Source organism: Tamandua tetradactyla, chromosome 7 (genome assembly GCF_023851605.1).
Source record: "Tamandua tetradactyla isolate mTamTet1 chromosome 7, mTamTet1.pri, whole genome shotgun sequence".
Classification (NCBI taxonomy): domain Eukaryota; kingdom Metazoa; phylum Chordata; class Mammalia; order Pilosa; family Myrmecophagidae; genus Tamandua; species Tamandua tetradactyla.
In genome coordinates this window covers 123,293,185-123,319,240 of record NC_135333.1, presented here as the reverse complement: position 1 = coordinate 123,319,240, position 26,056 = coordinate 123,293,185, and the positions used below count along the sequence as shown (strand labels likewise).

The window sequence follows — 26,056 nt, the reverse complement described above, 5'->3', positions numbered from 1 at the left end:
TGTTGTGTTTTTATTTCTTTTTCTGAATTGATGCAAATGTTCTAAGAAATGATCATGATGAATATACAACTATGTGATGAAAAAAAGAATGTTCATATTGTATGTTGATTGGTTTTATAAATAAATTTTTTTTAAAAAATCCATTCTGAAATGTCAGATACCTGTATATCATAAAGATGCAAGGTGAAATGAGAAACAAAAAGGTACAATTATATCAGCCAGTGGCAGTATAAACTAAATATGTGTTAAGGAGACCCGACAAACGGAAAAGGCTGTTAACCATGGAAGCCTTCCTAGAAGAGGTAAGTTTTAAGCAATATTTAAAATTTAAATGTTTACTTTTAGTGTGGTAAAAATTTTACTTTTTTTTGTATGCTATATGGCGGGGTCACATTTTATTCTTTTTCCATGTGAGTATCCCATTATCGCAGCACCGTTTGTTGAATTTTTGTTTTGTTCGTTTGTTGGTTTTTTTATTTGTTTTGTTTTGGGAAGTGCATGGGCCAGGAATCAAACGCTGGTCTCCCACGTGGCAGGTGAGAATTTTACCACTGAACAACCCTTGCACCCCCCCAAATTTTACATTCAAAGTGGTAAAAATTCAAAAAATTCTAAAAGGTATGCAGTGATAGGTAAATTTTCCTCTCATTCCTCATTTCCTGTTTCCCAGTTTTCCTTTCCAGAAAACAGCACTATTACCAGTGTCCTGTGCATCTTTCCAGAGGGAATCAAGAAATTGAAGGCAGTAAAGCAGATCAGATTGTTCTAGAGCAAGCGATGGCTTTTATATGCATACCTTGATAGGGAACATACATGCTAAACTTCTTCCTAAATGTGATCCTTTCACAGAATACACAGATTGATTTGCTGAACTCTGAATAGGATTGTGGTTCGCCTTTTATAAACTTTACCGGTTTTTCGATTTCCACTTTTCTTCTTCCCACTTTTTCCCTTTCTGGGCTCCACCCAGTTCTCTTCTTGGCTGCTCCCTGGCCTCTCCAATGAGAAGAGGTGAGGAGGCACCTCCACCCTTTTCTGGGAAGATACCGTTGAGATTTAACCCTACCAGTTTAACCAACAATGGAGTTTATTAAGGGGTCGGAACGTGCCCCTTCTGTTACTGCCAGTTACCCTAACCTCTTTGTGTTTTTGCTGTTGTTGTTATTATTGTATTTTATTTTCCTGCGGCAGGTCCTTCTTGGAATTTCTCTCAAGCACCTTTGCTATTTCCTTCCTTCTATTTCAAACTCAAGGCAGTTCGAGCACCTTTGCTATTTCCTTTCTACCTAAATCGTGTCACCTCCAGCGGCGTTACAAGCTTTTCCCTTCTCTGGGGCTACTGCCATGTAAAATCTCCAGATCTCCATCGCCAGTTTTCCCTAGTTGTAGATTTTGGAGTGTGGAGCCGCTGACGGGAGGAGTAACTCAGGCGGCGGGGGACTGGGGACTGGGGATGGGGGGTGGGGGGCAGGGTGGGCTGGGGTTGGAGAGTGGGAATCTGGCCAGCAGTTTGGTCCTCAAGTCGAAAGCGGTTTGGTCCTCAAGTCCAAGGCCCGGGTTGTTCCGAGGGTTTTGTGGGAGACCTCCCGGGACGCCAGACTGGAGCCTAGAGCACAGCGCGGCCCGCCGGAGGAGTCGGAGAGACAGCGCGCAAGGTGGCGAGCGCCGGGGCCGGTCGGGCTCCTAGGGCGAGGCGGGGGCGCTGCGGCCCAGGGACGTCTGCGCAGCGAGCGCCCTGCGGCCCGGCCCAGGACCGCCGCCAGGGAGCGCTGCGGGCTCCCGCTCGCCCGCCCCCCGGTAGGCGGGGCCGCGCTCTCCCCGCAGCCGCCGCCGCAGCCGCCGCCTGGGCCGCCCCGTGTCCCCGGTGGAGCCGCTGCCGCCGCCGCCGGGAGCTCGATGCGGACGGAGCCCGGGCCGGGCCATGGGGATCCTCAGCATCACGGATCAGGTCAGCCCTCCTTCCCTTCCCCGCTTCCTCCTTCCAGGTCCCAGCGCCGCCGCCACGCGAGCCCGGGGATGTGCGGCCTAGGCTGGGCCGGAGCCCGGGGCTCCCGCGGCCCCCGCCCCGCCCCACTCCGCGCTCTCCTCATCCAAGCCGGTGTCCTTGGGGGGCTGACGACCGGCAGAGGCACCCTGGGGACCCTCAGCAGTCAGGACTCCTGGGGCGGAGCCCCTCCTGGGACGTCCTCCTCAAGCCTAGATTTCCCCCTTCTCCGATCCCGCTCCTGCCGGCTCTCTGACCGACGGTTCTCCCTGCAGCCGCCCCTGGTCCAGGCCATCTTTAGCCGAGATGTGGAGGAAGTGCGTTCCCTCCTCTCGCAGAAGGAGAACATCAATGTGCTGGTGAGTTGGGAGCAGGGAGGATGGCGAACCCGGAATCCCGGGCTACGATGTTCTGGATCTCTCCCCACCAGCCGGGCAGTTTGGTGCCTCCTCTGTTCGGATGAGGCCGTAGCTCCTTCCATCCTGGGATGGAATCCTGCTCTGCATTTGGTCAGACTGGTAGCGCAGACCAGTGGGGCTGGGGATACCACGAAAAGGTGTTCTCTTCTCAACCATTGGGGTCTGCAGCGCCCCCACCTCTCCTGGAAGAAGGAGCCGGCTTCCTGGCCCATGGCCCTGACTCCACCCTCCCTAGGTGCTTGTCTTTGACTCAGTACTCAATATAGGAGGCTGCAGAGCCCAAGAGAAGAGGTTGTGGAGAAGGGTCTGGAGCGCCAAGTCTTGAGCTGGGGTACTTGAGCCATGATAGAAAGAGCCGCTCCTCTTCTCTGCCCTCCCAGGACCAAGAGAGGCGAACTCCACTGCATGCTGCTGCCTACGTAGGCGATGTCCCCATCCTCCAGTTGCTACTGATGTCAGGTGAAAGTGGGGAGCAGGAAGGTGTGGCACAGTGGGAGGGAAGAAGATGGGAAGGAGAGGAGTCTCTTTTTTTCTGTCCCATCATATTCTAAGGATATTCTCTGGTGCTTGGTCCAGGGGAGGCTCCAGTTCCATCCAGACTCCCTGGCCTGATTGCTGGCTTATTTCCCCACCCCTTCCCTTTCCATTAAAAAAAAAAAGAAAGAAAGAAAAGAAATTATATCCCTACAGGTGCTAATGTCAACGCTAAGGACACACTGTGGCTGACCCCTCTTCATCGTGCTGCTGCTTCCCGAAATGAGGTATGGGCCTCCCACCTCCTTTCACCCTTCCAAAAAGGATGAGTTGATTAAAGGTGGAAATTAAGAGTTGGAGAGCCTCAGTCTTCTGCCCTACAAGCTGTTCTACCCCTACATGGGGAGGAGACCAAACCTGGGCCCCTCCCTCCTAGCCCTACAAGTGGCTGGGAAGGGGACTGAATGCTGCCAGCTGATGTGACGTCAGGGAGAGCTTAACACCGAGCTGGCAGACTGCAGGGGGCCCTGCTGCCAGGCCTGAGTGACTCATCCCTCCCTGGGGGGCCACCTCAGAGTCTGATCCCCTTCTGGGCACTGAGATTTCTTTCCTTGTGGTAGCAAGGGAATAGGAAGGGTGTGGAGTTTGGGGGTAGTGATGTGTTGCATCCCTGCCCCTCAAGCAGTACTAAAGCAGACAGCAGATGGGCGAAGCATACTTTACCAATAGGGTCCTGTATGTTATTCCTGTCAACCCTGGAGAGAAGGAAAAGGAGACCTCTCTCTTGGTTAGGTAGTTACTTGGGGTCAAGGGCTGAGGCCGATGATAATGAGGTGGGCAGTGGTTAGGAGGGGCATTTTAGCTTGGGTTTTGAAGAGGAACAGAATCTTTTCTTACTGAAGTAATAAAAGTGATCATGGTGCCCTTTGAAGGACTGAATGAGAGTGTTGAGGGCATTAATGTGGCAGGAGATTTTGTTTTTCCTAGAAGTAGTGGGAGTTTGGGATCCTCTACATGTGTGGGTTTTTGAGAGTGGATATATGTGGATGTTTTCTCAAGGTTGGGTGGCCTGAGGAAGAAGAAGGGGTCCATTTTTTTCCTCAGCAAGATAAGGAAGGTTTTATGCTCAGAGAAAACCCAGAAGGTGAAAAGTAGGTATTAAGAGAAGAGGTATATTGGAGAACCAAGGAGAAGGAACTCGGCTGGGAGAGACAGAGCTGTGTGTGCCGTGCTGACTTATTCCTCCTTCCGTTTCCTGTTGTTTTACCTCTTGCTCCCCGTCTGTCTTCTCTCTTATCCTGTGCCCCTCCACAGAAGGTGCTGGGGTTGTTGCTGGCACATTCAGCAGATGTGAATGCCCGGGACAAGCTGTGGCAGACACCCTTGCATGTGGCCGCCGCCAACCGGGCCACTAAGTGTGCTGAGGCTTTGGCACCCCTGTTGAGCAGCCTCAACGTGGCTGACAGAAGCGGGCGCAGTGCCCTGCACCATGCAGTGCATAGCGGGCATCTTGAGGTGAGGAATGCTCCTGTCCAGGCCCAGCTTGGTGCCTTCTCTTTCCTTACCTTTTACGCACCTCTTCCTGCGCTGGGCTATTATGCCTGAGGGGAAAGAAGCCCAGATGGTCGTATTTACACTTGGTCTCAGGCACCAAATGAGTGGTTAAACTAGATTGAAATTCTTGTCTTGGACTTCAGGAGGTTGATAAACCCTCTAAAGTTGCATATAAAACATTCATATATTTGCCTTTTTTTGAGGAGAGAATCCATGTCTTCCAACATATTTTCAAAGACTCAAAATTGAGTTTAAGAATCACCAACCAAATCACCTGAATAGACTCTAATGAGATTCCCTTGAACTTCCAAATCTGACTGGAATTTCCTGCTTCCTCTGTTCCCTCTTGTTCTTGAGACTGTTCTGCTCAGGGACAAAGGCATTAGTCCACTTCAGAGATTTCAGGGAATGGGGTTTTGCTCTTGGGTGGGTTGAGGGCATGTACCTGATTCTGATCAGGTGTCTTCCATGTTCTGATATAGACGGTGAACCTGCTCCTCAACAAGGGAGCCAGCCTGAATGTCTGTGATAAAAAAGAACGGCAGCCTCTGCACTGGGCAGCTTTTCTAGGTGAGAAAGAACTCACAGAAAAAGCAGGAATTGGATATGTAGGGTCCCTAGGGCAGGGGGCTGGGGCTGAGGCATTTGAAGGGGAGCTCAGAGCCTTAGCAGTCATCTACAGATTAGCTTCTCTTTTTCCAGGGCATTTGGAGGTCCTGAAATTGCTGGTGGCACGGGGAGCAGACCTTGGTTGCAAGGATCGCAAAGGCTACGGGCTCCTCCATACAGCTGCCGCTAGTGGCCAGATTGAAGTTGTGAAGTACCTGCTCCGAATGGGGGCTGAGGTCAGAGTACTGGGCATGGAGTTGGGGTCTCAGGGCAGGGAGGTGGAGGTCAGAATCTATTGTGGAGAGGGTGGCATTGTTTGGGTATTTGGGGGAGGTTGTGGGGATGTTGTGAGAGGGTCAGAATAACTCTTACCTGAAATAATTGTGCCCTTGGTCTTTTGGATCAGGAACCTGAGGGAGTTGAGACAGTCATTGGAGTTCTGGGAGTTTCTAGGCTTCTATGTGCCAGCTTCCACTTTGTTTAAACTGATATTTTCCTTTTCCCCTTTTCCCCCACCCCTGGAAATCCAGATTGATGAGCTCAATGCTTTTGGAAACACAGCTTTGCACATTGCCTGCTACCTAGGCCAGGATGCTGTGGCTATTGAGCTAGTGAACGCAGGAGCCAATGTCAACCAACCGAATGACAAGGGTTTCACACCATTGCATGTGGCTGCCGTCTCCACCAATGGCGCGCTCTGCTTGGAGCTGTTGGTCAATAATGGGGCTGATGTCAACTACCAGGTGCCTGAAGGGACAAGTGGGGAGAGGAATGTGGCTCTGGGGATCTTGGCTGTATTGTCCCCTTTATTCCTGAGAATTTGTCCATTGCCTCCTGGGGTGGTCAGATCTTGCCCGGTACTAAGGAGAGTGGGGACTAAGAAGATGCCCATTTGACCACTCCGCTCTCAAAGATGTGTCCTTGGAAGGGGAAACAGCGCATCCTCCATGTTTTGCACTGAACAAAACATCATGTTTCCACAGAGCAAAGAAGGGAAAAGTCCTCTGCACATGGCTGCCATCCATGGCCGTTTCACTCGCTCTCAGATCCTCATCCAGAATGGTATGGACTCAGAAGACCTGTGCTCACTCCTCCCTAGAAATTCCCTTCCTTATTCCACCTCCCGCTCCAGCTTCCAGTCAGGCCGCACACCTGCAGCTCTGAGCAAGACCCCTATTTAAAGGGGACCCAGCGTCCTGGCCAGTCCCCAAAAGCTTAGAAATAGGACAATACTTAGCCTGGCACCAGCACATAATAACGCTCAATAAATGGTAGCTAAGTAGCACAAGTGGTTTTAAGGCTGAGGTCTGCCTCAGTTGGTGTGTATACATCCCTCTCCCAGGCAGTGAGATTGATTGTGCCGACAAATTTGGGAATACACCACTGCATGTGGCTGCTCGCTACGGACATGAGCTGCTCATCAGCACCCTTATGACCAATGGCGCAGATACTGCCCGGTGAGTCAGGGCCCCGGACCCCAATTTCCGGGCTGCCTCAGAGCTATCCAGAGCTCTCACATCAAACATGGAGGCTTTGCTTGCCAAAGGAAAATTTGGAAAACCTTACTTTCTCATACCCGGACTCCTGGGCTGGTGGTGGGTAACAGAAAAGAGGCCCCACCTTGACCCAAGAATTGAGTCTCTCAACTTCTCCCAGGCGTGGCATCCATGACATGTTCCCCCTGCACTTAGCTGTTCTCTTTGGATTCTCTGACTGTTGTCGTAAGCTTCTTTCCTCAGGTATGTGCTAATTGGCTGTTGGGTTTGGGAAGGTGTGTAGGAGGGCAGAGACCTCTCCTTCTCTGCTCAGTGTCTTCAGCTGTGATCTGTGATGCTCTGCCCCTCCAGGTCAGCTGTACAGCATTGTATCTTCACTCAGCAATGAGCATGTACTTTCGGCTGGGTTCGACATCAATACGCCTGATAACCTTGGCCGCACCTGTCTTCATGCTGCTGCTTCTGGAGGGTGAATTCTCTTGCCTCTCTCCCAAGCCTTGAGGAGGAGAGAGCTGGGCAGGGTCTGTTATTAGGGTTCTCCAAGGAAACAGAACCAACAAATATATATGTATATATATAATGTAAATATTATGAGATTTATTATAGGAGGGATTGGCTCAGGTGACTAGGAATGGGCAAGTCTGAATTCAGCTGGAAATGCCAATGAAGGTTTTCGATGAATTCTGCAGGAGAAGCTGGCTGTCTGAATCGAGATGAAAATTCTGTTTTCTGACTGCTGAAATCATCATATTTCCTTTTGAAGCCTTCAACTGATTGGATAAGCCTTCTCTCATTGTTGAAGGCAGTCTCCACAGTTGATTGTAGATATTATCAGCCATAGATGCAATCAACTTCCAGATGATTTAAATCCATGAAATAGCCTCAAGTTAACAATCAGGCCAATGCTTGCTTGACCAAACAGCTGGCACCTATACACATTCTTGAACCATATTTAATCTCTAAATAAAAACACTAACAGTCATATTTTTGCCTAACAATGCAACTCTCTTGTGTATAATTGGAAACATATTCTTTGCCCAGAAGAGAGTGCAAGTCCCTGGGTATATTCACTCTTAAACTTGATATCCTGTAACTTAAATAATATGACATAAAGTTAAAAATGTTATGTTATATGAGAGGATAAAATAGGAAAGAAAACAAAGATATTTGCTTTTTGTATATATACATACATATGCATAGCAAAATAAGGAATAAATATCCATAACCATCACAGTCCTCATTTCTGTAACTGGTCACGTGGTTGTAGCTCATATAACTCCCTTCTTCTGCTATCCATTCCATGTTCCCTGTACCCTCAGCAAGCACCTCAGCTGGTCATGGTACTTTGCCTGGTGGGGTGACCCAAACTTTCATTCTTGGTGTATGTGGGCTGTTAGTAGTCCTGCCTGGATTGGTTGTTGCAGTTTTCCATTGACTTTAAAGAACGCTTGTTCTTTCCCGCCCAGATCTATTCCCCCTGTCACAATGAGAGTGAAGGAGAAGTGGCTATCTGGTTCCATCTTTCCTTTGCCCCTTCCTGGGTCTCCGACTTCTCCTTGAAGTTCTCACCCTCTTAACCCTCGTCTTTCTTCCTTGTAGGAATGTTGAATGTCTTAATTTGCTCTTGAGCAGTGGAGCTGACTTGAGGAGAAGAGACAAATTTGGAAGGTATGTTAATATGGAGGTTATACATGGGGAATGTCTGATAAGAGACAAATGGTAGAGAAGAGGGTGGGAGGTTGGAGACTGAGGAGAATATTACAAGCCAGCTTTTGGTTGCACATCTGATTCCATTCAGATCTGTCCCTGAGTCTTTTACCCCCTCCTCTTTCATCTCTCCCTCAGGACCCCACTGCACTATGCAGCCGCCAATGGCAGCTACCAGTGTGCAGTCACACTGGTGACTGCTGGAGCAGGCGTCAACGAGGCTGACTGTAAAGGCTGCTCTCCCCTCCACTATGCCGCTGCCTCCGACACTTACAGGAGGTGACACTCCCACTTTGACCATTCTCAGCCCTGCTTACCTCCCTGAGCCTCCCCCCAAATTCTTCACTCTTTCTCCCCCAGAGCGGAACCCCATTCAGCTTCTAGCCACGATGCTGAAGAGGACGAGCCACTGAAGGAGTCCCGTAGGAAGGAGGCCTTCTTGTGAGTAGCTAACAAGACCCCTGATGCTCTTCCTTCAGGTTTCCCAGCAATGCCAACTCTGACCCTCCCATTCTCCCACCCACTCTGAATCTCCACCACCCCACCTCAGCTGCTGCCCCATCAGTCAGTCTGCCAGCTAGCCTGCAGTGTCTGATTTAGGCCTGTACTAAGTACTATAAGTAAAGTTAAAAATATGAGATATAGTTCCTTCCCTCAAGGAACAGATGGATAATCTTCTTGAGGAGATCAGAAAACCTAAAGACATAAACATACAAAACCATTTGTTTATTCCACAAGCATTGATTATTTACTTACTAGGTACCATGTACCATGCTAGGTGCTAAAGCTAAAATATGAATTACCCTAAATCTCTCCTCTTTGGAAGCTTATAATCATGTGGGATAGATAAAAGGACATTTATACATACTAATGTAAGATGCTAATAATAGGGGAAACCATGTGCAGAGTATGTGCACATACACTGGATATATATACCGTATTCACAGTTTTTTTGTAAATCTAAAATGGTTCTAAAATAAAAAGTGTTTTTTTTTAAAAGGACATTTACATTTTAAGAGGCTCAGCTGTGTGACCTTTGACATGTTGCATACTTTCTCTGCACCTTGATTTCTTCAACTGTAATCAGGATATAAAGAGTACCTCATAGTGTCATTATGATGATTAAATGATTTAATACACAAGAGGTATTTAGAACAGTGCTTGACACATAGTAAGGGCTAAATACTTTGTATTTTATTACTACCACCACCACCACTGCTTTTCCAAATAGTATGGAGCTATGAGGAGGGGACCAAGGGTGTTCTGCGGAGAAGGCATCTAACAGGAGATTGGGGAGAGCCTCAGGAGAGAATGCCAGAACTGAGTGTGAGATGAGATGGATTCTTCAGATGGCCTTTGAGTAGAAGAAGGCATCCTGAGTCAGGGAGCCGGCAAACCTGGTGTTCAGGAAGAGCATGTGGATCAGCAGAATAGCTGATAATTAAGCTGTAGGCTCTCTAAGACAGAGTTCAAAGGATAATGGAGGGCAGTGAGTCCAGAGTGGTTCAGAGCAGACCTTGAGGAAGAAGTGGTTCTGAAGCCAGGGTAGAAAAATGGGCAGGAATTAGAGAGCCTGCCTAGAATAAAGGATGGGTGTTGGCCAGGGAGGTCCCGATGGGTCCCTTGGCCCTCTCCTCAGCCCCTTCTAGAACTGTACTGTTTGGGCCCGGGCCTGTCCCTACCTCAGAGTCTATCACTGGCTCCACAGCTGTCTGGAGTTCTTACTGGATAACGGTGCAGACCCCTCCCTGCGGGACAGGCAGGGCTACACAGCTGTGCACTATGCAGCCGCCTATGGCAATAGACAGAACCTCGAACTGGTATGTGTTGGGATTTGGCCCGAGGGAGGGAGGCAGGGGCAGGGCACACAGTCTCCCTATGGGTCTGTTTAGATTGGAAATCTCAAGGGGTGGTTGAGATTGAAAATTAAATGTAGTCTCTAGATCAAGGGGTTAAGGGAATTATTTTGAGTAAGGGACAGGGGGTGATATCTGGGGAGTTCCCTAACCTCAGTACTTACTGTCCTGTCCATTGCAGCTCTTAGAAATGTCCTTTAACTGCCTGGAGGATGTGGAGAGTACCATTCCAGTCAGCCCTTTGCACTTAGCTGTGAGTCCCAAGCCTCTTCATCTTGCCTTTCTTGTCCTTACCTGCCCCTAGGCCCACACAGAGGTGCTAGTGCTTCTGAATCCATCCTTGCCACTGCCTTCCTGTTGGGGTGGACAAGCAGACAGTGGTCTGGAGAGGGGATCGGCATAGTGCAGGTTAAGAAGGCTGTGGGGCCTGAAGAGCTTATGGAGGACTTTTGTCTGGAGCCTTCCCATGGGCCCTGAGAATAGGGTGGGAGCAGAGAAGGGGCGGAGACATATCCAAGCTGTGTGCTTTGGGTGCCTGCACCTGTCCAGGCCTACAATGGTCACTGTGAAGCCCTAAAGACGCTGGCTGAAACGCTGGTGAATCTGGATGTAAGGGACCACAAGGGCCGGACTGCGCTCTTCTTGGCCACTGAGCGAGGCTCTACTGAGTGTGTGGAGGTGCTTACAGCCCATGGTGCCTCTGCCCTCATCAAGGAGCGGAAGCGCAAGTGGACACCCCTGCACGCTGCTGGTTAGTACCCTCTTGGGCTACACTCCTCCCTTTGCCACACTAGGCCTTGGAGACTAGTCCCCAAAACCCTACTAAATGAGGTCAGCGTTGGGAATGGGGTAGGGTGAGGAAGATGGAAACTTAAGTAGCTTCCTATCCCTGAAGACCTCTTCTTGCCCCAGGTCTTCCCATAATCTCAACTCCTGAATCCTTTAGATTTCATTTGGCCTCCTTCTGTCCTCCCAACCCTTCCTGACATAGGCTCCTTTTTCTCCTAGCTGCCTCTGGCCACACTGATTCCCTGCACTTGCTGATAGACAGTGGGGAACGAGCTGACATCACAGATGTCATGGATGCCTATGGACAGTGAGTGTGGGCCAGGGTGGAGTGTAGGTTTCCCATCTCTGCCAAACCTTCACCTTTTCTCCTGCCTCTTCTATAGAACCCCACTCATGCTAGCCATCATGAATGGCCATGTAGACTGTGTACATCTGCTGCTAGAGAAAGGATCCACAGCTGATGCTGCTGACCTCCGGGGCCGCACTGCCCTCCACCGTGGGGTAAGTGAGTACCCATTGTCGCCCTGGGTAAGGTTGCTTCAGTCAGGTTTGAGATGTGGGAGCACAGGACCTCCATAACAGTAGAGGGTAGGGTCAGATTGTCTAACAGGTGGGCTGCCAGGATTTTATTCCCAGGGTTTTATTCTTATTCTTACTGTGTTTGTTCCATGATGAGTGCAATTGATTTCCCTGTTACCTTGTTTTGTGATCACATTCAATCCCATGCTCATCACCCAAACTCTGCCCCAAATGCTCTGCTGGCCCTGTACCATTGGACAATGATACCACAATGCAGATCATCCCCCTTTCAATATATGATCCCTTAGTCTCTTTCTATTTTTTGTTTGTTATTTCTTTTCCAGGGCTTTATTCAGGCAGGTCTAGATTGTTACTTATTCTTAGGTGTAGTCATTGTGATCTTTACATGTATGTAATTCTGTTGTCTCACCCTCATGGCTTGTGTGTTAAACACATTTCTCCACTCTGGCTGAACCAAAATCTAAAATCTCCCAGCACAGCTTGTACTCTACTGTCTTTGGCTCTCAAACCTGTAGTAGGTTTGATAAATAGATACCTTCTCTGATAAGCCTGAAATTTTGCCCTGTGTCTTTGTAACCTACCTGTCATCCAAGGATTCGTGGGGGAACCCTCCCTGTAATGTCTGAGGCCCTCAGTTGCACAGCTCCCTTCTCTCTAGGGACTTGTCCAGCAGATTCCAAGTGCTTCCATTGCTTGGAGTTCTAGTCTCTGTTCATTTTGCTCTATGGGACCACCATGCATTTGAAGACTCTAGTTCCATACAGCATGGAGAAGGGCTGATTGTGTGGCTTACCTCATGTAAACAAATCCCTTCTTTTATGGATAATGAACTTTGCTCTGCATGCTGTCCAATACCTTATCCCTTAGTCTTCATACTTCCCCTTTGGTTTCTCACTCCAGAGCTCCAGGATTAACTCTTACCATCCTGACTATCTGTTGGCATTGAGAGAGACAGTAAAGGACATACGAAACCCTGGCACTTAGAATCAGGGTTGTAAAGACAATAATTGGAGCACTAGAAAATGGTCTTCACCCCCATTCACACCCCCACGTCGCTTGCAGGCGGTGACAGGCTGTGAGGACTGCCTGGCTGCCCTGCTGGACCATGATGCATTTGTGCTCTGCCGAGACTTCAAGGGCCGCACACCCATTCACCTGGCCTCAGCCTGTGGCCACACTGCAGTACTGCGGACCCTGCTGCAGGCTGCCCTTTCCACAGACCCCCTGGATGCTGGGGTGGATTACAGCGGATACTCGCCCATGCACTGGGCCTCCTACACTGGTAAAAGTCTGGGGACTTTGGCAGGAAGGTATGTGCTGGGTGTGGGGAAAGGCAGACAAGAACAGAGACCAAGGACAAGTGGGCTGTTAGAGGGAACTGGGCTGATCTGGATTTGGAAATGCAGTGGAGTTGTCAGAAGATGAAACAGAACAGCTGTAGGGAGCCTTGTTGTCACTTCTCTTCATCACCACTCTTTCTTTCTCTTACCCAGGACATGAAGATTGTCTGGAGTTGTTACTTGAACACAGCCCATTCTCGTACCTGGAAGGAAACCCCTTCACTCCTTTGCACTGTGCAGTGTGAGTCCCTTCTTCTGCAGATCAGTGATGTGGGCTTATGACAGGCAGTCCATTTACCTTGCCCCTCCTGGTGATCCTTTCTCTCTCCCCCAGAATTAATAACCAGGACAGCACCACAGAGATGCTGCTGGGAGCTCTGGGTGCCAAGATTGTGAACAGCCGAGATGCCAAAGGACGGTGAGTGGTGAAAGCCTTAGGGAAAAGCCGGAGTCATCTCTGGTTTCCTCTTCCTGTTCAGGCTGAAGAGTCTTCCCTATTTTACTCCACCCTGACTCCCCACCCCATAGGACCCCCCTTCACGCCGCTGCCTTCGCGGACAATGTCTCTGGGCTCCGGATGCTACTGCAGCATCAAGCCGAGGTGAATGCCACTGACCACACTGGCCGCACTGCGCTCATGACGGCAGCCGAGAATGGGCAGACTGCTGCTGTGGGTGCGTAGGGGCTGTGAAGAGAAGGGAGGCGCTCCCTTTTTTTTGCAAGATGGGTCAGTTCTCCCTGTGGGGGCTTGATGGGGCTGGAGCTCAGGAAGCAGGAGAGATATTATTGGATGTTTCACCCTGCGCAGAAGAGATGCAGAGTATATGCAGTTAGGAAGGTGGAGAGCCTGGGTGAGTGCTGCTCTGGAGGGAGGCCTCAGTTCCTCTCTGTTGCCTTTTTCCTGTAGAATTTCTGCTGTATCGAGGGAAGGCAGATCTTACTGTGCTGGATGAGAACAAGAACACTGCCCTCCACTTGGCTTGTAGCAAGGTACATTCTGGAGTGCTGGGGGAACTGCCATAAGGGGCAGGGCCCGATGGGTGGGAAGACGAGTGAAAGTCAGGATTGTCTGGCTTCTCTGACCAGTGGGATAGCTCTTTGCCTCCTGCCACACTTCCCAACTCATACTTTACTGCCTGTCTTGCTTCTACTTCACAACTCTGTTCTCTGTTCTGTTCCCTCAGGGCCATGAGAAATGTGCCCTCATGATCCTGGCAGAAACCCAAGACCTTGGCCTTATCAATGCTACCAACAGTGCGCTGCAGATGTGAGTGCCTGGGGAAGGCTAGGGGAGGCAGGTGGTGAAGAACGAATGGCCCGAATTCCAGGTTCTTTCTGGAGCTCACAGTATTTGTTCAGTGCCCTTATGACCCTCGCTTCGGGTGCAAGGGCAGCTTGTCATCCCATTAACTTCATTCTCCCTCCTTCCCTTTTCTCTGAAGGCCACTCCACATTGCTGCCCGGAATGGTCTTGCTTCTGTGGTGCAGGCCCTGCTGAGTCGTGGGGCCACAGTGCTGGCTGTGGATGAAGAAGGTGGGTGGGGTCTAGAACCCCCTACTTCTCCTGGGTTTGGGTCAGAGGTAGTCTTCGGGTGTAGACTTCTTACCCATGCTGGAAACCAGATTTTCTTCCAGCGGGAACTCTTCCGAAGAGGGACCCAGTATCAAAAAGACTACGGTCTCTGAGGGAGCATGATGGAACTGGGTGGAGCAAGCAGGTTACTCGGGAAGATCTCCCACATACCCTAGTTCCCTGTGGGCTGATCTGCCTTTCTGCCCTATACTTGGAGACTCTGCCTGTCAGCCTTTCTCGGCCCTTATAGTCCTTAACTCTGGCCATACTAGGTGCTTGCCTGCTTTGGTTTCCCTCCACAAATAGGAGAGTTTGGGGCCCTGAGGAGGACCGATGGGGAACCCAGGTTTGCAGGACCGTGCCTCAGTTCCCCCTCTGTAACCTGCAGGCCACACCCCAGCACTGGCCTGTGCCCCCAACAAAGATGTGGCAGACTGCCTGGCCTTGATCCTTTCCACCATGAAGCCTTTCCCACCCAAGGACGCCGTGAGTCCTTTCAGCTTCAGCCTGCTCAAGAACTGCGGCATCGCAGCAGCCAAGACGGTGGGTGGCTGCGGCGCCTTGCCCCATGGGGCCTCCTGCCCCTACAGCCAGGAGCGGCACGGCGCCATTGGTTTAGATGGCTGCTACTCGGAGTAGCCCCCCTCCAGTGTCCCTCTCCCTGCCAGTGGCTTGATATCTTATTCTATTTATTTAGAAAAAGTCTATACATTTAGGGCACTTTAAAGGAGAACACAACTGAGTGGGGGAGGGGGTTGGAGGAGGGAAAAAGCACTGGGGAGCAGCTGCTCACCCCTTTGCCACATCATCCTGGCCTGGCAGGGGTCTGGGACTGAGAAGGAGCACCCCAGGCCCTTGGTGTACCCCCAGGGCAACCCCTTCTGCCAAGTGTCCCAAAATGATTGCTAAATGCCTGGCTCCCCCTCTCTTTGATCCCATCTCAGTTTCCCCTTTCTGCTCCTAGCTCCCCTCACTCTTCCCTCTGGCCCTCTCTCTGTGTGCGCCTTCCCCCTGCCCCTACTGCCAGGCAGATTCCCTTCTCTTCTTTCATACCCATCACTGCCTCCCTGCTCGGCTGGTCCCTCCATCCCCGCAGCAGTGAGAAGCCTTAATTTCTGGTACTGTGTGAGCACTCTGGGGGTGCCCCCTCCCCCTTCAGGGGCAGCTAGAGGATGAGGGGGGAGGGTATTTAGCACTGGGGCCTGGAGCTTTTTCCCCACTTCTGTACCCCATCACCCCTAAAGTTCAAATGCAAAACACTTGAAGCAGCAACTACTGTACCTGGGCCCCAATCCTGCACTCTCCCCTGGCTCCTCATATGCAAATCAAGGGCTGGTTCTGCCCCCACAGCCTGCCTCTTCCGCCTTCCCTCCCCACTCCTGGCCTGGCACCCTAACCACGCACTTTAACCTTGCTTCTTTTAACTTCTTTTGGGAGGGCAGAGCCTGTGGCCATTCCTCCCTGGCTCTCCTCTCCCTTGACTTTGAGGCTTGTCATGAATTTTTAAGTAAGCATTTTATCCTGTAGGAGAAGAAACAAATTGATTTCCTGCCCATTTCAAAACCACAGCCCCTGTATGTCCTGTGTTTCAGGCATGTGTTTGCATGTGTGTGGAGGGAAGGACCATGTTCCTCCTCCTGTGTCCCCCAATCCTATAGTTCCTCTAGGTCTGCTGTCAGCCTCCACCCTTCCGTTATGTCCAAGAGTACCCACTGCCCCCAGTCACTCCTGATCTGAAGCCAAAGACGGTGAGAGGGGCAAGGCAAACTAGAGACCATGGCTACTCGGGACCCAGGCTTCCCCTCCAGTGTGAGGATGAAGTTCTGATTTAGGGAGTGATGAATAGATGCTGAGGCCTAGTTCCTGCCTTCCCTACAGTGGGAAGAGATGGAATTGAGCCAGGGGTGCACTGATAAGATTCCTAAAAGTTGCACCCCAAAGGCCAAACTGGGCTGGAGTGAGGAGGGGGCAGTTTTCTCACTAAATGTAGCATTGACTTTGGCCCTGGTCCCTCCAAATGCCCTGTCCGTCCATCTCCTAGCTAAGCGTCCTAGATAGTCAGACCCATCCCCTCAGCCCAGTGTTCCCTTCCTCACACTCAATACCTCAACCAGGGGCCAAGACACAGAACTTGAATAGAGGTCATGCCCCCTCCACCCACACAGTGCACCCTTGCCCAGTTTGGCTGCCATCAGTATTGTCCCCTGAGAACTGGACAGGCTTCGTTTACACAGTACAGGGTCTCCCCAAAGGGGATCCCTCAGCCTCCCCCCACCTACCCCAACTGGCTTTATTTGTGCTCTTACCCAGTTTTCAGTTGTGTTCCCTGAAAGTCTCGCCTCTCTTGCCGAGGGTGAGCTGGGTGGAGATGGGGGCATCTCAAAGATCCCTCTCTCCCCAACAGATACCCTTCACCCTACCTCATCCCAGTTCCCTAAAGCCTGGGGTGTTTGTCCAAATCCTTTTTTGTTTTTCATGGTCCATTTATTTACCTCCTATCTCTCTGTGTCTTGCTTCCCCCAACCCTCAGTTCCTAAACCATTTCAAAGCTTCCAAATGACCATTATTGGTGAGAAGGATTGTGCAGCTTTTAGTTTTTATTTTTATTTTCAAAGCCAAAGGGCCTTGTGACGCTCCTCTCCCCCACCTCCCCTCATACCCTGTCCTCCCCAATACGACAATCAATGTGACCTCTCTTAAGGGCTGCAGCCCCCTCCCCCCAACCCTGCTGGTTCTGCAAAGCTAGCCCCCCTAACTTCAGTTCTTTCTCCTGAAATCTTCCCATTCCACCCCTTCTCATTTTGGTGCTGGGAATTAGGTGGTGGGGGCAGGGGGAGCAGGGAGGTGGGTCCTCCAGAAAAGACTCTCGGGGTATCAGTCGTGTTCTCCTTTATCCATGTTTGATGATGACAGGAAGAATCTGAGTATGTGTCAGGAGCCCCATTGTTTTGCTAGATGAGATTTCTGGCGGCTGCCCATTCCCTGCTGCCCCCTCAGCACACTGTCAGCAGTGCTGGGGAAGGTCGTGGGGAGTCCTCTTCCCCTCCTCATATGGCTTGAGGAGGCCTGGAGGACAAGCAGTCTCCTCTCCTTATGCCAAAGGAAATCCCATACCCCACCCTGGGCTCCCTGGCCCCTAGTGTTTTTGAAGCATTTTGACCATTCTCATGGCCACTGCATATTTATTTTAATGTTAAGATTTTTTTAAAACCTCTTTGACTTAAACGGGTGTGGAGAAGTAAAACAGGCAGAATGCCCCCCAATCTTAAAGAGGTAGGGTGGAGGTGGGGGCATCTCCTTCCTTTCTCCCTTCCCTTCCCTCCCCCTCTTCCCACCACAGCTCTAAAGCACTTGCTTCAAGTAATAAGCACTTTTGTGAAAAGGCCTATTTTAAATGAGGACCCTGGGAGCAGCCCCAGGTCCCAAGCAAAGGAGACAGAGCGAGGGCTACATAGGAGACAGGGAAACAGATATGTGAATCAGAGGGCGAGATGAAATAGCCAGTTTTTAGTTTCTGATTTTGGGGGGGATGTTTCTGATTGGGCGGTGGCTTTGGTAAGGGTGTGTACTATCCTTCAGAAAAACAAATGGCACAAACTGTGGTCCCAGGATGGACCAACAGACCCAGGTCACTGCCACTGTCCAGCTGAGACTGATGGGCCACCTCCCCCACCCGTGGCCCCCTGAGCCATAGGACTGCTGAAAACCACTGAATGTACAGCCCAGGTTGGGGTGGGGAGCAGCCCCTGGGGGAGGGAGCTTCTCCTTTTGTTTGGTGCTGTGAGGGGTGGGAGAGATAAGACTGAGGGACTGCCACCCCACTTAGACATGTGTTTCTTGGGGTGGAGGGGCTGAGGAGGGCCTACCTCCCTCTCCAACCCCAGCCATGGCCCCTCTTCCTTCCTCACCCCTATCCGTTTTGACTGTAAGTCCAGCTCACCTTTGCCTTCAATATGTAACCAAAGGAAAACTCAATACTGTTTCCACCGCTGTCTGCCCACCCGAGCACCTTCTTACTCCCTAGACCTAGAATGGGAGAAGGGGCTGGGGGTGGAGTGGGTGGGGCCAGAATGAACGGTTCTACAGCTGGACCTCCAAGTCCTCCTCTAGGGTCTTAAAATGGGCCCTGAGAGGTGGGCTTGGGGTCAGGCTGGAGGAGCTGGGGGTAGGCACACTCTGTATATTATGCACATGAGTGTTTCTTTGTCACAATGACTCCAATGACTTTTTGCTCCAGCAGGGAGACCCCATCCTCCTTCCCCTTCAGCCATTTCTCACCCTCTTCCCACACCCACAGTGTTCATCCCCCAACCGCCCCTCCTGCCGCAAAGGAAAATAGCCTTACAGACCCTAGCCCAGAAACCCTACTCCTGGGGCAAACCAGTATGGGGGCCCCTATCCCACCTCGCTTGAACCCTACCTTTTCAGAAGGAGGGATAAGGAGCAAAGCAGGCCCTTCCCCTTTAATTGTGGTGGCTCCAGCCCTCCACTGCCTTGACCCAGATTGGGCAAGAGTGGAGGTAAGGAATCTTTGAGGACCAAGCCCAGTGGTCTGGGAAGAGGGAAGTAGTGAGGGAAGGGTTTGACTTAGGGACTCCCTCCTCCCAACCCAACCCCTGGAGAAGCGACCAAATCCCAGAGATGGGAGGAAGCTGGGGTGGGGAGGGTCTGCTCTTTGAATTACTTGAAGGTACTGACTCTAAGGCTGCTGTTGCCCACTTAGGTGTGAGGGGGACACTGTCACTGCATTTGGGAGGGCAGAAGGTGGCAGGTAATGAGAGGATTCCCCCTAGGTCCTCGTTCACTCCTGCTAGGCCCTTTCCCTGGGGGCTCTGGAAGCCTGGCTTTGTCCCTAGGGAAGTTGGGGAGAGCCTTCCCCTCCCATCTCCATCCCTCACTCTGGGCACCCTCTCCAATTGCACTAAAGTAGCTGTGTGCCAGTCTTAACCCCACACCAGGGTGGGGTCTCTGCTTCCAGTCCTTTTTCCCTCAACTGCCTCCGCTCTCATCCCGGACAATCTCCTTGTTCCCCTATATTCCTGGACAGCTCAGCTTTGTATGTGTGTGTTTGGGGGGGGGGGGGGGTTCTGGCTGGTGTGGGTTTGGCAGGGTTTGGGAAGGGCTAGGGGAAAGATAGAGGACGAAGTCCCCTTTCCCCTTCCCCAACTCCGAGCCACAGAAGCTTGGGAGGGAGGGTGTCTCCTCTCACTGCCGTGTGTCTTGCAGATGTGCCAAAATGGGGGTGGGTGGGAGGGGAGGGTGCCTGGCAGAGCAGCCCCCAGGGTGGCTCTCTCAAAGCAATACAGTTCCCCCTGCCTGGGGGACGGCAAGACAGGGGAGAGGGTTGGGGTGGGGACCTGGGGGTTCCCCATGTACAGCTGTGTATATTCAGGGGTGTTCTCTGTCTGGTACCCACTGTGGGCATCTATGTGTGTGTGAACCTTCCCTTCCCCTGTGCCCTGCATGACCTGTGATGCTGCAGACACCACCATCCTGTGTGCAGGTGTGTGTTGGGGGGCACGGAAGGGCATGCTCCATGTCCTGTTGCACCCTCCACCCTGTGACCCATGTACTCGGTTGTAGGAAGTAAAGAGAACTGAGCACAATTCACTGGATTCTAGTTGAATCTTTCTCTAAGCAATTTTCCCATTCCTGCCCTTTTCCCTGCCCTGGATCCACCTGTGGTGCTAGTGTTGGGGTCAGGGGTGGTTAATGCTGGTGGGCAGCAATAAAGGGCAGATCTGCCCAGATGCCTGTATCCCCAGGGTGCTGAGGGCAGCAGGAAAAAGTGGGGACCTTGGTGCATTTGCCCCAGCCCTCTCCCCGCCTCCCCCCTGGGCTAAAGCACAATGCTCTCCCTGCGGATTGTTGCACCCCGCACCCCCCACCCTCCAGGCCCCTAACTCATGTCCCCCTCCCCTAACCTGCTTCAAGCCCCTCTCCCATGATACCCTGGTTTTCTATGCTGTTTTGGTGCAAGTACAACTGTCGTAGTCATGGCTTTGGGATGGGTTCTGTTTATTAAAATCCTGTTGCTCCTACTGGCCCTGTGTCCCGCCTCCATTCCTCTGGTTGGGGGGAAGGAAGGGCAGCCTGTATCCCTTTCTACTTGGCTCCATCAGCCATCAGAAACCAGTGGCATCAGCTGCTCTTCCAGCAGGGCTATGGTAAGCATGAGGCTGCCCCCCAGCAGAAGCCCTAGCCCCTGCAGTAGCACATGAAGTGTAGGTAAGGGCTCAGGAGGACGAAGCAGGGCTGGTAGCTGAAAGAAGAGAGAGTGTCAGGATCCTGGCTTTGTCTCTGACCCCTTCACACAGGATGGAGGGTGTCAGAAAGTATCAGCAGCCCTCACCCAAATTCTCCTAGCCCCTTGTTTCTCAAACTTTGGTAGGCTGTGGTTCAACACCCTTGCCCAACTCTTAGCTCATCTCCAGATAATAGTGGCAGAGGTAGAAGGACTGATACTTCCCCTTCTTCCACAACCACCTCCCCATTTCCCTTGGTTCCTCTGCTCTATTCCACATCTCTCACCATGTCCACAAGGGCCACATAGAGGAAGACCCCAGCGGTGGCCCCAAACACCCAGGGAGTGAGGGGGACAGGGCCCAAGCTGAGCCCCACCCCCAGGGCGGCACCCCCAAGTCCCAGGGCTCCAGACACCAGGCTTAGTATTAGCAGCCTCTGAAAGGGCATCCCTGCCTGCAGCAGCATTGCAAAGTCACCTGTTAGGAAGAAAGGACAAGGTAGGAGGGAAAAAAATAGGGCTGTCTCTCACCCCTGTCACCTTTCAGCCTCCAAGTTCTGACTCTCAGAGGTCCCTCCTTTCTGGATCCCACCCCCAATCCACTTCTGCCATTCCTACCAAGTTCATGGGGCAGCTCATGGCAGAAGACTGCTAGGGTGGTGCTGAGGCCACTGGAGAAACCGTCTGAGAAGGCAGCACCTAGGGTTGGCAGGATCAGAGGTTGTGAGTCCAGGAGGAAACACTCCCTAGAGGCAGAGACCTGTGTTCCCTCTGCTCCCCTCATTCTCTCCCCACCTCTCTGGTAGCCTCCTCCTAGTAACTTGGAGCCCTAGCTTCCTCTCTGGCCCACCTCTCTCCATTCCTTCCCCTCATACCTATGGCCAGCCCATCAGTGAGGTTGTGCAGACCATCTCCCAGGAGGACCATCCATGTGATGTTGGCGCCACCTCCATCCTGGTGCCCGTGACTGTGGCCTTGGAGCCTAGAAGGGGCTGGGGCTGATGAGGGCTGGCTGTTCTGCTGCTCCCTCTGGCCCTGAGTCCCTGGCTCTGCAGGGAGAAGGACAAGGGCTGTGTTGGTTGCTGCGGGTGAGGCCTGTAAACTGGGAACATACTCTCCATTTTCTCATCTAGTCACCTGGAACTGTTTGTAGGGGCTGAAGAGCCATCCCACTGCCGTCCTCCGGGTCCAGGTTTGGAGTACGAAGATCCCGTCTTTTTCGCCTGCAGCATCTCTGAAATAGGAGGGCATCCCTCCTGGAGGAGGAGGCGGCAGAGCCAGGGGCTAAGGGGTGGCCAGGCCACCAGTTGGGAAAATGAACACCTGGTTCTGTCTTGGCCTCTCAACCCTCTTCCCAGGTTGGCACCTTCCTCTGCTTCTTGTTGACTGGAACTCGGTGAGGAGGCTGTTTGGCCAGAGGTCCTGGTTCTATGCTAAGGAGCCTCTACCCTCTCCTCGTTAGTTTACAGGTCCTACACAAGCAGGCAAATGCCAGAGAGCCAGAAGCAAACCCAGCCCTTTCCCTCCTGGCTCATTTGGCTAATTCTTGGCTAAGACTGGAGAAGGAGAAGACTGAAGAAGGACAAAAGGGTGCCACTCACTGGCCCTGGGTGCTGCAAGAGCCCTAGGGTGTTCTCCAACACAAAGAGCAAGAAGAGGCCTCCAAGCACCGACAGCCCTGGACTCAGGTCCTCCTCTGGTTGCCCACTAGGCTCTGCATGCCGACCACTTTGTGCCTAACAGAGAGGAGGTCAGAGAAGACTCCAGAACCCCAAACACCTAGCAATATCCCCCACTCCCAACCCCCACCCTTCTACTAGAAGGCAGCAGTGGACTGAAGCCAGGTGTGGGGAAGTGGGACACAGGCACTCACAGGATGGAAGAGGGATGTCCTGTGGCTGGGAACACCTTGGATTCAAGGAGGTGGGCCACCACTAGGGGCAGGATAACAAGGAATGGGTTTCACATACGTGTGGCAGCAGGTGTAGCAATGCATCCCCGCAAAGGGTGCCCACGGCCAGGGCGCCCAGGAAGCCCAGCAGGGGTCGCAATAGACGAGGTCCCAGGAGCCGCAACAGCAGCAGAGAGAGGGGAGCAGGCAGGCTGAGCAGCAGGACTGCCAGGGCACTATTAACCAGGGCTGGGGAGGATCAGGGGCTGAAGTTAGGTTAGGGCTGGATGAGAGGGACACAGAGGAGAGTGGGGTTAGAGGAGAGTCAGGGCCCCAGTGAATCTCCTTCCCTGGCATGGTGCCCACTACCTACCAGGATTCAGGGTGACCCCCCCTTCACTCACTGACCAGACAGTAGATCCCCTGGGGGTGCTGGGGCTGGGGCCTGGATGCAGACACGGCTGTCAATCTGATAAAGCAGGGCTGGGCACAGCAGAGCAAACTGATGTGGGGTCAGAGGAGCAGCGGGGCTCAGACCAAAATTGACCAGCAGCTGGGAGCCGTTCAGACACTAGGGGAGTTGAGTTGGGGGTCATACATTGGGGAATCACTAAGAACCTGTGACTCAAGAGCTTCAAAATGCATCCTTCCATAGCATGAACTGACTTTCTCTCAGGAACTGGGAACAGGGTTACAAAAAATCAGTGTGTATTAATTATCAGTGAATACTCAATCTATACGCAAATGGGTGATAATGAACACTCCCAAGTCCTGGTAGTTTGTTAATTTGGTGATAGAGCTTTTTGGACTCCTAGAGCCCTCCATTCCAGAATCTTAGGAGGCAAAAGAACCTGAAATGTCATCCAGCCTCCTGACAATCCAGTCACATGTTCATCCATCTTGGCTTGAATGCTGCCTGTGATGGGGAGCTCCTTGGGCCTGCTTCATGGTTAGGCAACTTTGGCTGTTGTACATGGAACAAGCTCACTGCCTTCCTAAATGAAGACGACAGCCATCTGCTCCTTGAAGATCTCCTCCAAGGAACTATCCCAGGATACTACTCTGGGCTCTGCTTTGTTCTCTACTTTGTTCAGTGTGCCCCTTCAACTGGGTCTTGGAGCTGTAGGTATGGGCCACCTGCTCTGTGCCCACTGGAAACATATCTTGGAACAATATACTCTAAGACCATAATAGGATTTTTTTTTAAGCAACTACATTAAATTACGGACCCTAAACACATCAGGCCATCTAAATCCCATCACTCCCTTCCCCTCTGTAGAGACCATCAGACTCACATCCTCATTCAAATGGTCAGCCAGTGAGTGGTCCAGCAGCAGGAGCCTGTGAAAGAGGCCCAGGCCCGAGGGGGCTGGCCCATGGGGTGGGTGGGGGGGCGTTGGCTCCTCCAGGTCACCCCACCCAGAGGGATCCAGAGGCAGCCCTGCCCAAACATCCACACTCAGCTCAGGGTCCTGTAGCCTGTAATGGATAGGATATAGCAAGTGTTACTCTCACTCATGTTTTCTCAGAACCTACCCCCAACCCCAACCCAAGAGGCTCCAGAGATGTCAGGAAAGAAGGAAGGACCAGTCACTGACTGGGTTCCTGGGACCCAGAAACTATGGAGTTGTCAGTCCTGGGGAGATCTGGGTATTGACAATTTATTGGAGAGTCTAGAATTGGGAACTGTGGAGGTAAGAGAAAACAGCCCAAAATGCTACAAATTAAGAGACAAGTCAGCCTGGAGACCCTGAGCGTTGGAACTAAGAGCTAGAACTTTAAGGGCCTAGGGATTTGGAGGAGGAGAGAATTAGAAGGCAACAGAGGCCAGAGGGCCCGTGAAGGGATCTGAGGAATTGGGTTCTAAAGAATTTGTAATTCTAGGAATCTAATTTTAGGAAGACAGAACCAAGCAAAGCATCAAGGAGAGGAGCTGGAAGGTGTAGGATTGTGGGGAGGGAGAGGGGGTTAGTACCTGTGTGTATAGTTATCTCCAGCTGGAGGTGCAGCCCGACCAGCTGGAGGCCCATGGTATCCCAGGCGAAGCCCCTGAACTCGGCCAAGCCCCAGGCTGTGGAGAAGCCGAGCTAGGCCCCCTGCAGTCAGCGTCCCATTCTCCCCATACAGGCCAAACAGCTGGGCCAGGTAATGGCTCTGCTCTTGCTCAGCAGGGCCCAGGCTGGGGGCTGAGCCCCCCACCCAGCCCAATACCATCCCCATACACAGGCCAGTCAGCAGATGATACATTGGGGGCCCCATCATTGGGGGAAATAGAGGTCAGAGGCTCTGGTTCTGGCTTCTATTCCCCCGGAACATTGTGAAGACTGTGCCCTGGAAGAACAGGGAGGAGCGGGGTCAGGGCTGCTGGTCTGTTCTCCAGCTCAAGGCCAAGGGAGAATCCTCCCTTCTTGTACCTACTTCCCCACCTTGAAATCCAGGAGCAACACTGACTCTAGCCTCCCTCCTCCCTCTCCATTGCTTCCCCTCAAGCAACCTCTAGTTGGCCAGTTTTTAGAGCCCCTTCCCTGACCTAGAGCTCTCTCTCCATACTTGACACAGAGTTCACTGTCCATCCTCTGTCCCTTACACTCTACCCCTCAACCTTGTCCCTCCTCTCTATCCCCCATCTCCAGGGCCTCACCCCCACTGACAGCATGAGAGCCGTCACCTCAGGTTTCCTGCCAGGCCTTGCCGTGGAGGTAAAAAGGTTCCTAAGTTGAGGAGCCGGAGCCCAAGCTCAGCCACCAGGTGCCCAGATGGAATGGAGGCCACGTCAGATACAAGGCTGAGATGGACAACAAGCCCCCCCCCCCCCCCCCCCCCCCCCGCTTCCAGCACACCTGCCTTGGGGCGGGGTCAGAGGTGGGGCCAGTGTGGGAAGACTCACATCAGAGAGTTAATGGTTCACTGGTCTCTGGGGAGGGGTCAAAGGTCAGTCTCAGTTGGGCCCCTGAGTAGGGAGGGGTCCCCCTCTGCCCCTGGAAAAACCACACATGGCTAAAGAGAACCTGGACTTGGTCTTTTCCTCTGAACAGTCTCCTCACTCATATACCAGGTGGTACCATTTTAGCCTTTCCCTGTATATACTCCTGCCCCACCTACTTCATATCTGGCACTGGGCTTCATCTCCAACCCCCGTCCCCATATCCCCTGGTAATGCGGGACCAAGGTGTCCCTAAGCTGAGGAATAGGGTGAAGAAGCAGGTCAGCGACAAGCCCAGGTATGTAAGAAGAAAACCATTCTCAGCAATTCCTCACTCCAGAAAGAATAAGAGCCACAGCTCTGGGAATCCAGGACAGGGAAGGGGGACGCCCTTGTGGGAGAGGCAAGACGTTCCCCTCAGATGTCTGCCTGGGTTAAGATCAGGAGAGTAAATGCGGATGGGGCAGTTAGTGCAGGGGGTCAAGATTGGTGTTACCTGGCAGCAGGAGACAGGGAAGGTCGCCCAGAGCCTAGAAGAAGGGGGACCCAGCCTTCTTCATCCCAGCTGTAAGGGGGTGGTAGGCAGGCAGGCGGGCAAGGGTCACCTGCAGGGAGGGGGCAGGGGAGGGGCATTACCTTAAAGGGGCAGGCCTGCTT

General features: G+C 52.2%; 2 protein-coding genes across 5 annotated transcripts; one reads left to right on the top strand and one right to left on the bottom strand.

The window, feature by feature from the left end:
* The first annotated feature begins 1,839 nt into the window (after positions 1-1,839).
* On the top strand, positions 1,840-25,260 carry ANKRD52 (ankyrin repeat domain 52). Of its 2 annotated transcripts, XM_077111025.1 has the most exons (29): positions 1,840-1,948; positions 2,260-2,343; positions 2,784-2,862; positions 3,094-3,164; positions 4,192-4,392; positions 4,914-5,001; positions 5,134-5,276; positions 5,571-5,783; positions 6,024-6,102; positions 6,383-6,497; positions 6,697-6,779; positions 6,888-7,005; positions 8,136-8,204; positions 8,382-8,522; positions 8,604-8,684; positions 9,952-10,063; positions 10,281-10,352; positions 10,649-10,850; positions 11,108-11,195; positions 11,272-11,389; positions 12,491-12,710; positions 12,922-13,009; positions 13,103-13,186; positions 13,297-13,442; positions 13,676-13,758; positions 13,953-14,035; positions 14,211-14,302; positions 14,730-14,884; positions 25,110-25,260. In XM_077111025.1, exons 1-29 carry the CDS (start codon positions 1,922-1,924, stop codon positions 25,194-25,196), a joined length of 3,222 nt encoding a protein of 1,073 aa, XP_076967140.1. In that variant the 5' UTR covers positions 1,840-1,921; the 3' UTR covers positions 25,197-25,260. The 2 variants fall into 2 exon arrangements, with proteins under 2 accessions (XP_076967140.1, XP_076967139.1); XM_077111024.1 differs by lacking the exon at positions 25,110-25,260 and having other exon boundaries at positions 14,730-22,750.
* SLC39A5 (solute carrier family 39 member 5) lies at positions 20,343-25,999 on the bottom strand. Of its 3 annotated transcripts, XM_077111028.1 has the most exons (12): positions 25,896-25,986; positions 25,364-25,454; positions 24,452-24,807; positions 23,772-23,955; positions 22,885-23,047; positions 22,556-22,725; positions 22,187-22,321; positions 21,723-21,819; positions 21,461-21,634; positions 21,204-21,284; positions 20,873-21,063; positions 20,343-20,603 (listed from the first exon to the last, which is right to left on the bottom strand). In XM_077111028.1, the coding sequence occupies exons 3-12, from the start codon at positions 24,736-24,738 to the stop codon at positions 20,460-20,462; spliced, it is 1,626 nt and encodes a 541-aa protein (XP_076967143.1). In that variant the 5' UTR covers positions 24,739-24,807; positions 25,364-25,454; positions 25,896-25,986; the 3' UTR covers positions 20,343-20,459. The 3 variants fall into 3 exon arrangements, with proteins under 3 accessions (XP_076967143.1, XP_076967141.1, XP_076967142.1); XM_077111026.1 differs by lacking the exon at positions 25,364-25,454 and having other exon boundaries at positions 25,896-25,999; XM_077111027.1 differs by lacking the exons at positions 25,364-25,454; positions 25,896-25,986 and adding an exon at positions 25,145-25,267.
* Positions 26,000-26,056: the final 57 nt, after the last annotated feature.